Genomic DNA, 14,577 nt, shown 5'->3' with positions numbered 1-14,577 from the left:
TTCTAACCATTAAAACTGGTTTTTCACCTTCTTTGCTGAAGCCCAAGTAGTTATCATTGTGCAGTGGCCTCTACCTTGTACCAGGCACCAAATGCTATATATTCAAAATGAAAGCTATAGTTCATATATCTTCCAGAGAGATGCTCATTTTAAACATGTTCATGTCCCTCTTGCCTCTTATATCAGATACAGAAGTATTTATTATATGTGAACTTTTATGAATTACTTTGACATTTGCTTTTGAATTACAGATTAGCTATAAAATCCAAACATTTGAGATTTGTTTTTATGAATGACTAATAGTAAAATTCCTTACTTAAAATAGTCATTCCCCAAAGAAAAGAAGTGATCCTTAAATAATTTAACATTCTTTCTTTTATTTTAACCTCTAAGTTTAGACTACTCAACGCCTTATTCATTCTTACAAATAAATTTGGTTTCTTCTGTGGTTTTTCCCTTCTTCATATAAAATATCCATGGAATAATGAATCTGCAGTTTTCACAATCTGCTCAAATTTAGGTCTTTTCCAATCCACATTACAATTTACCGTAAGATGGAAGGCAAGTTCTGTTCATCTGGTAGCATTTTTACCAGGTAAAAAGAATCTTTCTTCTAAAACTTATTATTAAAACCAGTTTTAAAATCACCTTGGAGAAATATACTTGGTGAAGTCTAGACTGTAATGATCAAAAGAGATTGAGTTCTACATCAAAATGAAACTGGAACAGTTCTTTTCCTCATATACACCAAAATAGTCATCATGATATGATCAGATTTGTTATAACCTGTATATAGAAACCCAAAATTTGTACCAAAATCTGCCTTTATACTTTCTGTAGTCAAAAGCTTTATTTCATTTCTGGCAAATTCATAAGTCTTTTTCATGTTATTAATATACATTTATCATTATTTAACTCCATCTCATAATTTTCATTTTTTAATATTTAATTGTACATTATTTGCTATGAAACTATCTTGAAAAGAAGGCATAGTTTCATATTCAAAGGTTAATAAGCACTTTTTAACCTTTAACTAGAAATGTAATAGTGCCTAGAATAATCCTCATAACAAGTCCTAACAAAATGTTAAAGTACGCAGTACCTTTAGAAATACCCTCTTTGCCGGAGACCAGGCTTATCATGGAAAGGAGCTGTCATAATTTGCCTCCAGATAATTCTCTGCCCACAGTATGCTTTATATTGTTGTTAATGTTAAGCATAGGCAACAGCCACTATTTTATGCTCTACATTTGCTCTAACATGTTATGAACTATTGCTGTGACTTTTCCAAAGTGTTAATGAGCTTGATACCTGCCACCTTTTTTTATTAAGTATCAGAAAATAATTTTATTTTTAAACCATAAATGTGAGATGTCAGAGAGACTTTATAGTATTTCTGGGTAGCTATTATAAAAAATAGAGTTTACTTAATGTTCATGAAACTGATTTTTAACCTTTTTTGTCATAGGGATTTAATTATAACTTTCTAAATGTTATTTCTCAATATTTTTACAATAGAAGTTTTAAAGATGTAACTTAAGTTTGGAGAAGGTATTTAGTGATGTGGTATTAGGAAAGGTCATAAAATACTTACTGTTGGGATGATAAACTCTGCTGCTTTTGCTCTTAGCACACATGACAATTTTAGTATTATGCATATTACATATACTTGATAGATATTTAAGCTGAATAGTGTGTATCTGCCATTTCGATAAGATTTTTAAGCTGTCATCGATGTGCATATTGAGTTATATAAGACTATTTTAGACTTTCCCAGATTAAGATTTAATGTTGTATTGAAAGTTTTAAAAATTAAGTTTGAACAGTCAAGCTGTTTTGTTTTTAAGAGTATAAATATATAACTTTCAATTAGTGTAAGTGACTTACAGTTTAAATGTTTTTATTTTTCAAAATAATTGATTGCAAGACATTTTCTACTGTGACAGAGTATAAGCTAAATGTCAAAACACAGGGTTAGTACTGACCATTTTTTAAAGCTATCTTGAAAGTTTTTCTTTTCTAACTTTGCTTCTTTCCCTTTGTGAAACTGGTTATACAGAGTATGTATGCATGGGGGGAAAATCTCCTTACAGATTTTAAAGTTCTTAATGGTATTAGAAACTTTTTCACAGAGAAGAAATAATTTTATTTTTAGTTCTACAAAATAAGTTATGACCAATTAAATTCTTTGATTTAGTTTATTGTTACCAGTTTTTTTGGGGTTTTTTTTCCTCTTTAGAAATCATTTTGTAGGATCCATTTTCTGTACTTGTGACACATGTTTGATTTGGGTTGAATTCCAAAGTTTCTTGGTTTGGACACATTTTTTTTAATCAATCTCAAAAAATAGATGGATAATTTAACCAAAATATAGGGTCATCTTTTTACTGTTGTATATAAGTTTGATACTAATACAAGTTTCCTAATTTTGATCTTAAAAATTACTCTAACTCTTACTTATTTCTTTCTCAGGATATCATGAGGATGCTAAGATAAGCAAAAGATGAAATACGTTAAAAAATTAAAACACCATGTATTAAAGCTACTCATTGCTTTATGTGCTCTAATGTCACGTTAATGATTTCATATGTTAATGTGTACATGCTTCTGAAGTGTGTGCAGGCATTCAACCTCTAGCTTTGTTCTTTGCAGTGTACCTGAAATGTGCATTTACCCCAACTGAACTGCTCACCCGTCATGTGGTCCATATCTGTGTAATGAGAGATACATAGATGTGTATGGCTACTGTATATTTGTTAGCAAGCGGAATGTTTGTTACTAATATGAATTAGGAATTATGGTGTGTTTAATATCCCAATAACTATTCTTCACAGCAGAGAGCTAATTTTAAATGATTTCTCATGTATTATAGTACTGCCAGATCTGTCGAAAGGGAGATAACGAAGAACTGCTTCTCCTTTGTGATGGCTGTGACAAAGGCTGTCACACGTACTGCCATAGGCCCAAGATTACCACTATACCAGACGGGGACTGGTTCTGTCCCGCTTGCATTGCTAAGGTGAGACTGACCTAACACTAAACCGTTCAATTGCCAGATCAAAATGCAGAGCTGTATGGGGGTTTTTTAAAGATATAATTCATAGGCCATAAAAATCACCATTTTAAAGTGCACAACTCAGTGGTTTTGCAATATTCACAAAGTTGTACAACCATCACCACTATTTAATTCCACAACAAATTTTTCATGACCCCAACAAAGAGCCTTTGTACCCATTATCAGTCACTCCCCATTCCCCATCTCCCCTTAGCCTTTGGCAACCAATATTCTACTTTCTGTCTCAATGGATTTGCCTATTCCGGTCATTACATATAAATCGAATCATACAATATGCTGCCTTTTGTGTCTGACTTCTTTCACTTAGCACAATATTTTCAGGGTTCATTCATGTTCTAGCATGTATTAGTACTTCCTTTTTATAGTCAAATGATACTCCGTTATTTGGATATACCACATTTTGTTTATTCATTCTTCAGTTGATAGACAGTTGGGTTGTTTCCATATTTTGGCTATTATGAATGATGCTGCTGTGAAACATTCATATATAAGTTTTTGTATGAATAAGTGTTTTCACTCATCTTGGGTGTATACCTAGGAGTTAAATTGCTAGGTCAGATGGTAATAGGCATTGTTTTTTAATTCACTTTCTGGTCACATTTAAATTAGAAACCTGTGGACACCCATAACGGATTGATAATATGATAATAGAATTAGAAAGTAAGAAGTGTAAAAGGGTCAACATGTGTTGAGGGCCAGAGTCTTTGTTAGGTGTTTCCTAACTCAGTCACTCCCTTCCATGTTTAATCTCTTGGCCAATAACTACCATTAATCATTACCAGTAACTGCCATGTCTCCATGAACTAAATTCCAAACATCCATCTATTCACTGCCTCCTTTCTTTTCAGTCTACCCTCTTTCACACTCAAACTCCAACAATTCTTTGACCTCCAGTCCATTTATCTGAAGACCTTCTCACTGTCCCTCTCCCCTTTCATGTCCTGTCTTTTCTCCTAACCTTGCTTGTAATATGTCAGCATTTCATTATCATAACCATTGCATCCACCTTTATCCCCTTTGCCTCTCTCTCACTTGGGAAGACCATCATTCTGGTTAATCCAACTCTTGACTTCCCTGCACCTATATTTTTATATCTGAATGTGGTTGGAGAAAACACCCAGCCCTTTAAATTCGAGGCATTAAGAAGGCCTTTAATGGTGCCTGATGATTTACCTCCAACTCTGTCTCCTCCATCCTTATTGTCAACTGATGACCTTACTCCCATTTCCCTGTGAAAATAGAAGCCACCAGAAGAAAATATTACAAGAATTTGCCACCACATGCACCATTCTTCCTGTGTCTGTGCTCACATGCTCTACCTTCTCTCCTGTTGCCGTGAACTGCTAGTGGGCTCTGACAGACTCAGTTCCCCAAGGTATGCCTCAGAACCAACCCCCTCTCACCTTCTTAGGAGTATGATTCCAACAGTTCTCTCTTCTCCTGCACCATCTATGTTTCCTTCTCCCCTGGGTTCTTCTCATCAGCCCACTAACATGCTACTATTCCTTCCGTCTTGAGAGAACTAAATAAACAAAAACCCTCTTCTGGGCTCACTTCTTCCTTGATTCACTTCCCCCATTTCTTCCCTTCCCTTTACAGAAGAACTCATGGAAAGTTTTCTGTTCTGGTTCTCTGATTTTTCTCCTCCAAATCACTCTTGAACTCATTCCAGTCAGATTTTCACCCCCATAGCTTCTCCAAAATTTCTCTTATCATGACCACAAATAACTTTCACATTGCTTAATTCAGTGATCAGTGCTTAGGCCTCATCTATCCTATTAGGTATATTTGATAGAGTGGAGCACTCCCTTTCCTTGAAACCCTGTTTCCACTTGACTTCTAGGATTCCATACTTACCTGGTTGTCTTCCTGCCTTTGCTCTTTTTCAGTCCCTTTGCTGGTTTTTCTTATCTCCCTGATCTCTAACATTGGAGCACTTTCCTAGCTTCAGGGTTATCTGTAAAATGGCATAGTATCTAATTCAGAGAGTTTTTTTTTTAAGATTTTATTTATTTATTTATTTATTTATTTATTTATTTGACAGAGAGTGTGCGCACGCGGGGGAGGGGCCGAGGGAGAAAGCAGGGGGAGGGGCCAAGGGAGAAAGAATCTCAAGCAGGCTCCCAGCTGAGCATGGAGCCTAACGTGGGACTCCATCCCACGACCCTGAGATCATGACCTGACCTGAAATCAAGAGTTGGATGCTCAACTGACTGAGCCACCCAGGCATCCCTAATTTGTAGAGATTTTTGAAGATCAAATATGGTCATGTGTGTAAGAGTTTTTATGACTTTAAAGTTCTGTTACATGTATATTAATACTTTATTACATTTGATTTCTATTATTTATTTTTATAATATATTTTATATATTTTTATAATGTATTTATATTTTATAAAATAGCAGAAAGTCCCACATGGCATTATATTCACTAATAATCACTTTTTAATTTTTCATTACTTGATTATTTTGTCATATCTAGTGTAATTCAGTAATAATTTTCACTGGTTGTACATAAATTATCTTTTAGCTTCTTAACTGTCAAGTTATAGAAATTTCCCCTAATGCTTTATTGATTACTAACAAATTGATATGTTAATTCTTGAGTTATCATCTGGTAGACTATAGGAGGTTTTGTTTTCAGTAAATTTGCTTAAATTAGAATTTTGGCTATCATTCAAGGAGTGGACTAGGAGACATATGACCTATGATCTAATTCAAGTGCTTCTAGGTAATGCAGATTTCTAAGCCTCTGCTCCCTGTTTTTTTAAAGGTAGTGAATTAGATGTTATGTTTCTTATAGCAATAAAAATATTAAACATTTGATTTTGATATATAAAGATTTTTAAAGTTAATGTTTTTAAACTATCTTTCCAGTTAATTCAGTTTTTGTAAGTATTTATACTGTCTTACTCTCAAATGGCTATTTATGCACATATTTTATTTTTACTCTGTGTATATGTATGTACATGCCAATATATATACATGCACTTTGTTATATATATTTATTAAATTTATAGATTTGTTTTATGTATATCTCATAGGATCATAGAATCAAAAAGACATGTGTATATGTGTATTGATGCACACATATATATGTATAAATATACATACACGTATTTATACACACTCATAGACACACACACATGAGGTTTCAAACTCCAATACCTGTAAAAGTCAGGCAAATAACACCAAAGAGTTGGGACTGTGGCAAATAGGAAAGTCATGCCCCAATTTAAATATAACAGTCATTACTCAACTCCAGCCAGTTGTTGTCATGTAGACATGTGGGCCCAATGTTCCAGGATCTACCAGTATTTCAAGTTTATGGATTTTATGCATATCCTCCCAAATGTTTAGTGTTGGCACAAACTCAAGACTTTTTACAAGCATTATATGAGCCAAGCAGCAACACATTCTGTGGGCTCTTTACAGCCTGTGAGCCACCCAGTCACAAACTTCTGATATATAAATATATACAAACAACAGAAATGTGCCCTTTTATGTGTAATCTGATAGGTTCTGCTTTAGACATACTGAAGTTCCTCTTTGAATTTGGGTTATAAAAAGATAGAGAAGAAGGTAGGGAGTGGGGCATCTCTGTCCCAGAACAAAGTAAATCAGGTAACAGAGTAACTAACTATATACAAGCTTGCTTTTAAAAGTATGTTTCTGTGGGGGCGCCTGGCTGGCCCAGTCAGTGGAGCATGTGACTCTTGATCCTGGGGTTGAGTTTGAGCCCCATGGTACATGTAGAGATTACTTAACAAATAAAGTCTTTATGAAGGTAAGTGTGGGTATGTGTACAGTATGATGAGGCAAGCTGATAAACATTACTTAGTAAAGAAATGTATAAACTTCATTGTCTTTTTGAAACACAAAGTTCTTTTGATTCTGTAATTTAAATTTCATGTTTTCCTACTGTAGTTATGAGTTTGTTAGAAAATGATCCCAAGTAATAATTTAGTTCACATATAGAACTAGAAGTTTTGGCCCCTTATTCATGAAATTTTGTTCTTAAGTGACATAATTATTCAATCCAACCTAATCTTCATTAAATGGACTTTTTCATTATGTTAAGCATTCTCTTTCTCTTTTTTTATGATTTCAGAGTGATAAAAGCTTAGTGTAATATGAAAACTCAGAATATCAGATATTCATGAATAAAAATTAATAAACTAAATGGAAAAGAGACTTAGTAAAACATGTTAATTATTTTAGTTAGTGACAAGGGGTAGTGATTCTTTGATATGATATGGGGAAGGTATTAGATTTATAGTTTGCCTTATTATTTCAGGCAATTAAAATCTCTCCTTAACTATACTTTTAGCCTTCCAATAGAGAACCAAATAATTTTAATTGCTTATGGGCAATTATTTAAAAATATTACTAGAAAAGTTCATGAAATCCTCAAAGAAATTATTATGAAGTACTCCAAAGAAATGTTTTCAGCCAGATTTATTTCAAGAATACAGCCAGCTTTAGATTGTGGCTAGACTGAATATCTGACTCTACATATCTCTCTTCTATGATCTATTATATTTATTATAACATTTAACTCTCAAAATATGATTTATTTCCCTATTTCTGAATGGGGGAGGAGAGCTCGTTGTTGTATCAGTGTGCTGACCGCAAGCTGTAGTTACATTGCATAAGGCTACACTGAGATTTTTTTTTTATGTAACTTTAGAGCTAGAATGACCTTAGCAGTTATCTTTCTTATTTTACAGATGAGAAGATAGGGCCTCACAGATATATTTGTACAAATTCCATAGCTAGTTACTGACAGAGCCATAGCTAGAATTCATATCCTTTAAATATGATCTCTTTTATACTGTGTCTTTATTGTTTTCCTCAAAAACAGACATTTTTTTTCCTCTCTCTCTCTCTCTCTCTCTCTGATTTTTCACCATTGCTTTGTTCACACCTGGGAACCACAATTTAGTGGAACTCTCTTTTTATAGGAAATGCTTTTTTTCCTTTATCCAAAAATAAACAAATATATACAAATTTCCAGTAGATTTAATCACTTATAAAGGACTTTTTCTTTATTTGACACTTTGTGAGCTATTTTTCATGTTTTGGCCTAGTTTTTTTATTACGTCTTCAATTGTCTTATTAATAAGCTCTGTATTGTTTATTTGTTATTTTCACCTTTGTTCCTAATTGTGTTCTAAAAGATAGTCCTTTTGTACCTTTAAACTCATTTGGTTAGTGACCTAGACTAAAGGAATACTGCCAAATTCTGTAGTACCAAAGATGGATTACCATGAGATCAACAGCTTCAAGTTTTAGGAGTTCTTAAGATAAATTTTCATGCTTTATTAGATTTTAACCTTATATTATGGGAGATCAAATTCATAGAGCTCTCTTAAAAATAAAATTATCAACCTTGTAGATCAGAGATAAAATTCCTTTTGTTTGTCCTGTCAGACTTTAATAATTTAAAATAATAGGTCTGTAGATGGTTATTTTCTTATACCTCATTTACTTTTTTTTAAATTAAGGCAAGTGGTCAAACTCTAAAAATCAAAAAACTTCACGTCAAAGGAAAAAAGACTAATGAGTCAAAGAAAGGCAAGAAAGTAACTTTAACAGGGGATACTGAAGATGAAGACTCTGCATCTACAAATAGTTCACTAAAAAGAGGAAACAAAGACCTGAAAAAAAGAAAAATGGAGGAAAACACTTCTGTTAACTTGTCAAAACAGGAAAGTTTTACTTCTATTAAGAAACCTAAGAGAGATGACTCCAAAGACCTCGCTCTTTGCAGGTATTATTTCAGTTTGCATGTACAATATATTTATAACATTTCATTTTATTTGTTTAGAAATTTTCTACTATATCAAAGGTGACTTTTTGACAATTTATATAAATAGGAAAATGTAAAGTCTATAGTATAAATAAATGTATTCATCTTTTAAAATAAATTAATTTGCATTGCTTTTACTTGAAAGATTATAAAAATGAAGTTTTTAATAAAAATTTATAATTCTAAAGCATAGATACTGATTTCAAACATTATTTTTTTAGTATGATCCTTACTGAAATGGAAACTCATGAGGATGCATGGCCTTTTCTACTTCCTGTAAACTTGAAACTTGTTCCTGGTTATAAGAAAGTTATTAAGAAGCCTATGGATTTTTCCACAATTAGAGAGAAATTAAGTAGTGGACAGTAAGTAAATAATTTCAGTTCAATACTTATTGAATGCCTAATATCTGCTGGGTACTCTTCTGGTGAGCCAAAAATCTCTGCCTTTGGAGAGAGGGCGTGTGTATGTGTGTCTGTGTGTGTGTGTGTCTGTGTGTGTTTGTGTTTGGTTAGGGTAGTACGGTATGAAAGACAAGTCCATTAAAATTGTTTAAACAATTAAAAAGCAGTGTGATAAAGCTGCCTTTGACATTGGAAGGCCAACCAAACCCAGCCTGAAAGGTAAAGAAAAATAACAGGGAAGCCTCCCAAAGTAAGTAAATAACATAAGGTGGAGCTTATATTTTACATCAGTGGAATATTGATAATATCTCATGTGGATTTAACAAAAATTGACTGTAATATTTTCAGATCATTACAATGTAGAGATAAAAGGTCATTGGAAATTTTAAATTAAATTAAAATTTAATTTTTTAGATGTTAAAAGTTTAATTATGGGTTGTTGGAGAATACTAAGAATGCATTTATTAAATGTGGGAGAAGACTATTATTTGCTCCTCGCTACCATATTGTCTTTGTGATCCTAGCTGAAGAGTAAAGTGACTTCCTGGCCACAGTTAATATTTGTTAGACCACCTCAAACTCCTACCAGAGTAGCAGCTGTTAATGGAATTTATTTGGTTCTGAACAGTGGCCCATTTCAGAGCCCCAAACATGAGGCTGTTCACTTACAAAATAAGCCCGCACAAAAGCATTCCACATGTGAATGACCAGGAGCTGTGAGCTGTATGTGTTCTCTTCTTCATTCTCCTCAGCTCCTCTTATTCCTTATTACTGGTTTAGCTTTAATGGACCCTGTGACCATACTTTAGGCAAAGTCACAAAAAATATGGAGGAGGAAGGAACTTTACATCAAAAGACTATCTATAAAGTAGATTTTAATTACATTATTATTGTTGTTATTATGATTACCGTTATAACGCAATATGTTATTTAGTTCCTCCTTAATGTTCTTTTGGTGAAAATCACTGTGCTCCATAATTTACATGCAATTTATAAGAGTTGAGTAGAACTTAACTCAAAATGATCAGTGTCCTTCTCACATGTTTCAAAAGATTATGTCTGTTTTGTTTTATTTTTTAAAAAATTACGGAAGGGACCTGCCCAAATTCAGAAAACATTTAAAACCATTAAAACTCTTGGTTCTAATGTGAACCAAAAAGCAATAGCTCCTGTCTAGCTATGAACTAGTTCTTTTGCTTTTTCTATCAAAATAATCAGATGTTTAGGTGGGTAGCATAATGGACTTAGAATCAACATGGCCGGGACAAAGACTTACACAGAAAGGCTTTACATTTTTCTCCAGTTCCTGGATAGAGGATAAATCTAAACCTCAGTGTGTTGTGATGAGCACTGGGTGTTATACCCAACTAATGAATCATTGAACACTACATCAAAAACTAATGATGTACTATAATGTGGCTAACTGAACATAAAACAAACAAACAGACCTCAAAATCCCCAAAATAAACACTAACACAGAGCTTAGACATTACCAAACATTGGTGTTCCCTTTTGAAAATGAGTCCTGGTGAATGGAGGAAGTCACAGCAGCGGCAAGGCGAGAGAGGGAAGCAGTTCTATATAACCGTGTTTGTGATGCCAGTTGTGTGGGAAGCAAAATTTAGTGGGTTCAAGCTCCTCTAACTTCAAGTTGTTTGATTAAACCCAAACTAATAAATTGGAACCAAAACTCATAAACAGTATTTCAAATGTTTAAACTAGAAATTTATCAAAAAGAGGGGAGGAAGTACTTGCCTTAATGAACCTTTCTGGGTTCCATCAACTGTGGGACTAGTATTTGTCTCACCTAGAATTCTGTCCTGAATTTTAGTCTCCCCAGCATTAATCATGAACCATTTCATATAGTAAGGAACAGTCTAAAGAGATAAATATTTCTCAAAGTAACTTTTAAATATTTTATAAAATTTATTCCCACACATGCTGTATGATTCCATTTATATCAAACTTCCAGAATAGGCAAATCCATGGAGAAAGACCAGTTAGTGGTTGCCAGGGACCGGTTAGGGAAGAATGGGAAGCAACTGCTTAATGGATACAGGGTTTCCTTTTGGGGCAACAGCAATGTTTTGCAAGCAGATAGAGGTGGTAATAGGAAATGTTGGGAATGCACTAAATGCCACTGAATTGTCCACCTTAAAATGGGTAACTTTATGTTATGTGAATTTCCCCTCATTAAAAAATAATAATAATTCCCAGAAGAACAGGAAAATGGGTGAGGTTACATCAGGTCTGAATTAATTTTGTGAGCTCATTACAGATAGAGAAATGTTACTTTATTATTGCACATAGCAGAGGGAAGTGAGAAGGTGTGGAAGACTGTACAAGGTATCCCATCAAAAAATAATTCCACTTTTACCAGGTCTCAGAGCTTCAGTGTGTACTTCAAGGGTATTTCTAATACGTAAATTATTTTAGTACTTAGCTTACCATAAGCTAGAATTAATTTAAATTTAAATTCCCAAAAGCTCTCTTTCAAAATGTATTGGTTTGGCTTGGGTTGGCTTGAAACAAACCACTCCTTTCTTACCAGTGAGCTGACGCAGATTCATTCACCTTTCTGTTCCCTTTGCCATGTTTCTACAGAGAAAGATGACGGGGCTTATCCCACTGAAAAACCACTGAAGCCACAGTGCTTCTTATGGAAAAGCAGGTCTTCATGATGTTATCTCTGATAAAGGGATAGCACATTTTTTTAAATTTTTTGCCTGTTTTGGATTATCGTGCTCCAGTGCTCGAGCAAAAGAGCACATCCGAAGAGAAAAGAACAGAAATGGGAAGTGGGGAAGATTTAACTCAAAGCAGTATATCCTGGATGTATATAGAAGCTACAGGGCAAGTGTAATGTTTATAGGGCACAGGAAGCATTTCCATTATTTCTACTGCAACGAAATAGTTTTCAATGTGGATGATAGGGTACCACAACTGGCCAGAGGAACTAATAAACCAGTTAAGTGGGATGAGTCCTGGGAAAGCACACTATGTACAGGTCAAACAGGAAATTGGATGTGGGGAAAATGCTAGTTAGTTGAACTGTATCTTGCTCCTCAGAGAAATGTGTTTTTTTCCATTTAATCTTTTTAAATCCTACATTGTTCAGAACACATGCAATTTTTTAGATGTTCATCTATAAGAGAGTATAATATGTTTTATATCCATTTAAATGTAGTTATCCTAATCTTTTTTCTTTCAGTTTCACTTTTTCATTTTACCTTTTATTACCTCTTCATTTGTTTATAAAACAAAGCCACCCTATAAAAACAACCTCTAAATCATGTGTTTTCTTTCAGATATCCAAACCTTGAAACCTTTGCTGTAGATGTCAGGCTTGTTTTTGACAACTGTGAAACATTTAATGAAGATGATTCTGATATAGGCAGAGCTGGCCACAGTATGAGGAAGTATTTTGAAAAAAAGTGGACAGATATTTTCAAAGTGAGCTGAAGTTATAATAATCTTTTTTTTTCCTTTTAAACAAGGACAAATGAGACCAGCAGTGTGAACTGTATTTACATAAATGTGCAAGGCACATACATAATGACTTTTTTTCCTTAAAATAAGAATCACAAAAAAAAAAAAAGTATCAGAAGAATGATACCATTTTTAAAGGCTTCACTCCTACAACAACCAAGGCCCTTGGTTATTGGTTTGTGTGATTTATCAGCTAATTTAGGTAGAACAGGGAAGCACACCCAAAGAATTTTCAAAGGAAAGGGTGTTATAGTGCAATAGCAATTAAAATATATCAAATCGCACTGAATATTCAACACCAGAGCTCTAATGTGGGAAATGGTTCTCCTTTCCCTCTCAATAAATATCTATTTTTCATTTTTTTACTTTGTAGTTTATTTTTTAGTGAATGTATTTAATTTTATGAATTATTTATGATTAAACCACATCCAGAATCTTCGTTTTCTGTGAAAAGGAAGAAATAGAAAATTGCTTTAAATCTTGAAAATACAACAAGGAATGTTTTAAAATATAAAACAAAGCCAAGGTAAACTGTTTACACTGATGTGCTATAAAAGCACCAAAAATAAACTTTACTGTAGAGTTACAAGTACATTTATATATATATACATATATATATATGTTGCTGCATCACTTGTGTAGTTAAATTGTATTTCAAGACAGTGAAGAAAAATTGACATGTATATACTGTTCACTATTGTTTATATTAAGTCTTGTTTTAAATATGTATTATGTGTATATATTGTTTGGAGACATTATTGTTTATGCCTTAGAAGGACTGTAGCATCTTATTTTAGTCTGAAGGTAATTATAGCTACACGGCTTGTACAGTAATTATCCTCTACCAACACTGTGGCGTCTCCTTGATCTTGGTAGTGCCTGCCTTTGAAACAGGGTGTAGGGGATATTAGTTTTCCATTTTTCTATTTTGTTATATAATTTTAAGCCACCAGGGCCTAAATTAAAGTATAATCATTTGTATCCATGTGGAATAAAATTGTGACAATTTCCTACACACACAGTATTTTTTCATAGAAACATTTCCTTCCCATTTGCCTTGCCTCAGAAATAAACTTAAAAGACATTTGTAACCACTGTGTTTTATCTACTGTGTGTTGTGGTGGCCTGTTGGAGGCAAATAGATCAGAATTTTTTTTGTACCTATGTAAGAGTACTTGAAGTTTTATTTAAAATCAACTGTTGTGGAAAAGGTAGCATTCTTTTTTTTAGGAGTGTTATTTTTCTCTACTATGTGTGGCACGGATACAATAAAAGACTTTTACAAACTAGTTTTTTAGTTTTTCTTAATGAGCCTGAATATATATTCTTTTCAAAAAGATAGTTAATTTCAATTTGATTTTTACAAAATCCTAAAGGAGGAGCAGCAGACTGTGTAGTTCAATGAACACTGGGCTGGGTGGAGGAGGGTGGGTTTAAGTCAAGTGCTGTGCCTTTCATTAGCGCCTGAGCCTCTCTCGACCACATTTTGTTGTTGTTTTCACATTTTCAATATGAAAATATTAGAATACATTTTAAAAGTCTTGTTCTGATATGAGAAATGTCTCTGTTGGTAGACATGTAACCAATTGTCAGTAGTCAATAAGAAAAATTGATCATATCAATTAGTCTAATAAGTCATGAGCTACAAATTCAAGCATTAATGAAATAGGATTTGATGCCTTGCTGGGCTCTGAGGAATCACTGGTGAACAAGACAGGCACAGGCCCTTCGTGGAGCTTACAGCCTAGTGGAGAAGTGGTCCTGAGATGATGTCCTTAGAGAATGGCTTTTTAATAG

The 14,577-nt window shown here is 33.6% G+C and overlaps 1 protein-coding gene across 21 annotated transcripts in view; it reads left to right on the top strand.

Moving 5' to 3' along the window:
- Positions 1-14,069, top strand: part of BAZ2B (bromodomain adjacent to zinc finger domain 2B) — a 305,426-nt gene extending 291,357 nt beyond the window's left edge. For 20 of the 21 annotated variants that reach the window (XM_054506194.2, XM_045868790.3, XM_054506190.2 and 17 more), the window contains 4 exons: positions 2,873-3,019; positions 8,583-8,848; positions 9,109-9,252; positions 12,600-14,069. In XM_054506194.2, the coding sequence (XP_054362169.2) occupies positions 2,873-3,019; positions 8,583-8,848; positions 9,109-9,252; positions 12,600-12,753 (711 nt within the window). In that variant the 3' untranslated portion in view covers positions 12,754-14,069. Of the gene's footprint in view, positions 1-2,872; positions 3,020-8,582; positions 8,849-9,108; positions 9,253-12,599 lie in introns of those variants that run through there. The other variant, XM_054506198.2, reaches the window with a different exon arrangement.
- Positions 14,070-14,577: the final 508 nt, after the last annotated feature.

This window comes from Mirounga angustirostris, unplaced genomic scaffold (genome assembly GCF_029215605.1).
Source record: "Mirounga angustirostris isolate CCGP_5_RB_7025 unplaced genomic scaffold, mMirAng1.0.hap1 SCAF_3, whole genome shotgun sequence".
NCBI classification, from domain to species: domain Eukaryota; kingdom Metazoa; phylum Chordata; class Mammalia; order Carnivora; family Phocidae; genus Mirounga; species Mirounga angustirostris.
This window is presented reverse-complemented; position numbering and strand designations above follow the sequence as displayed.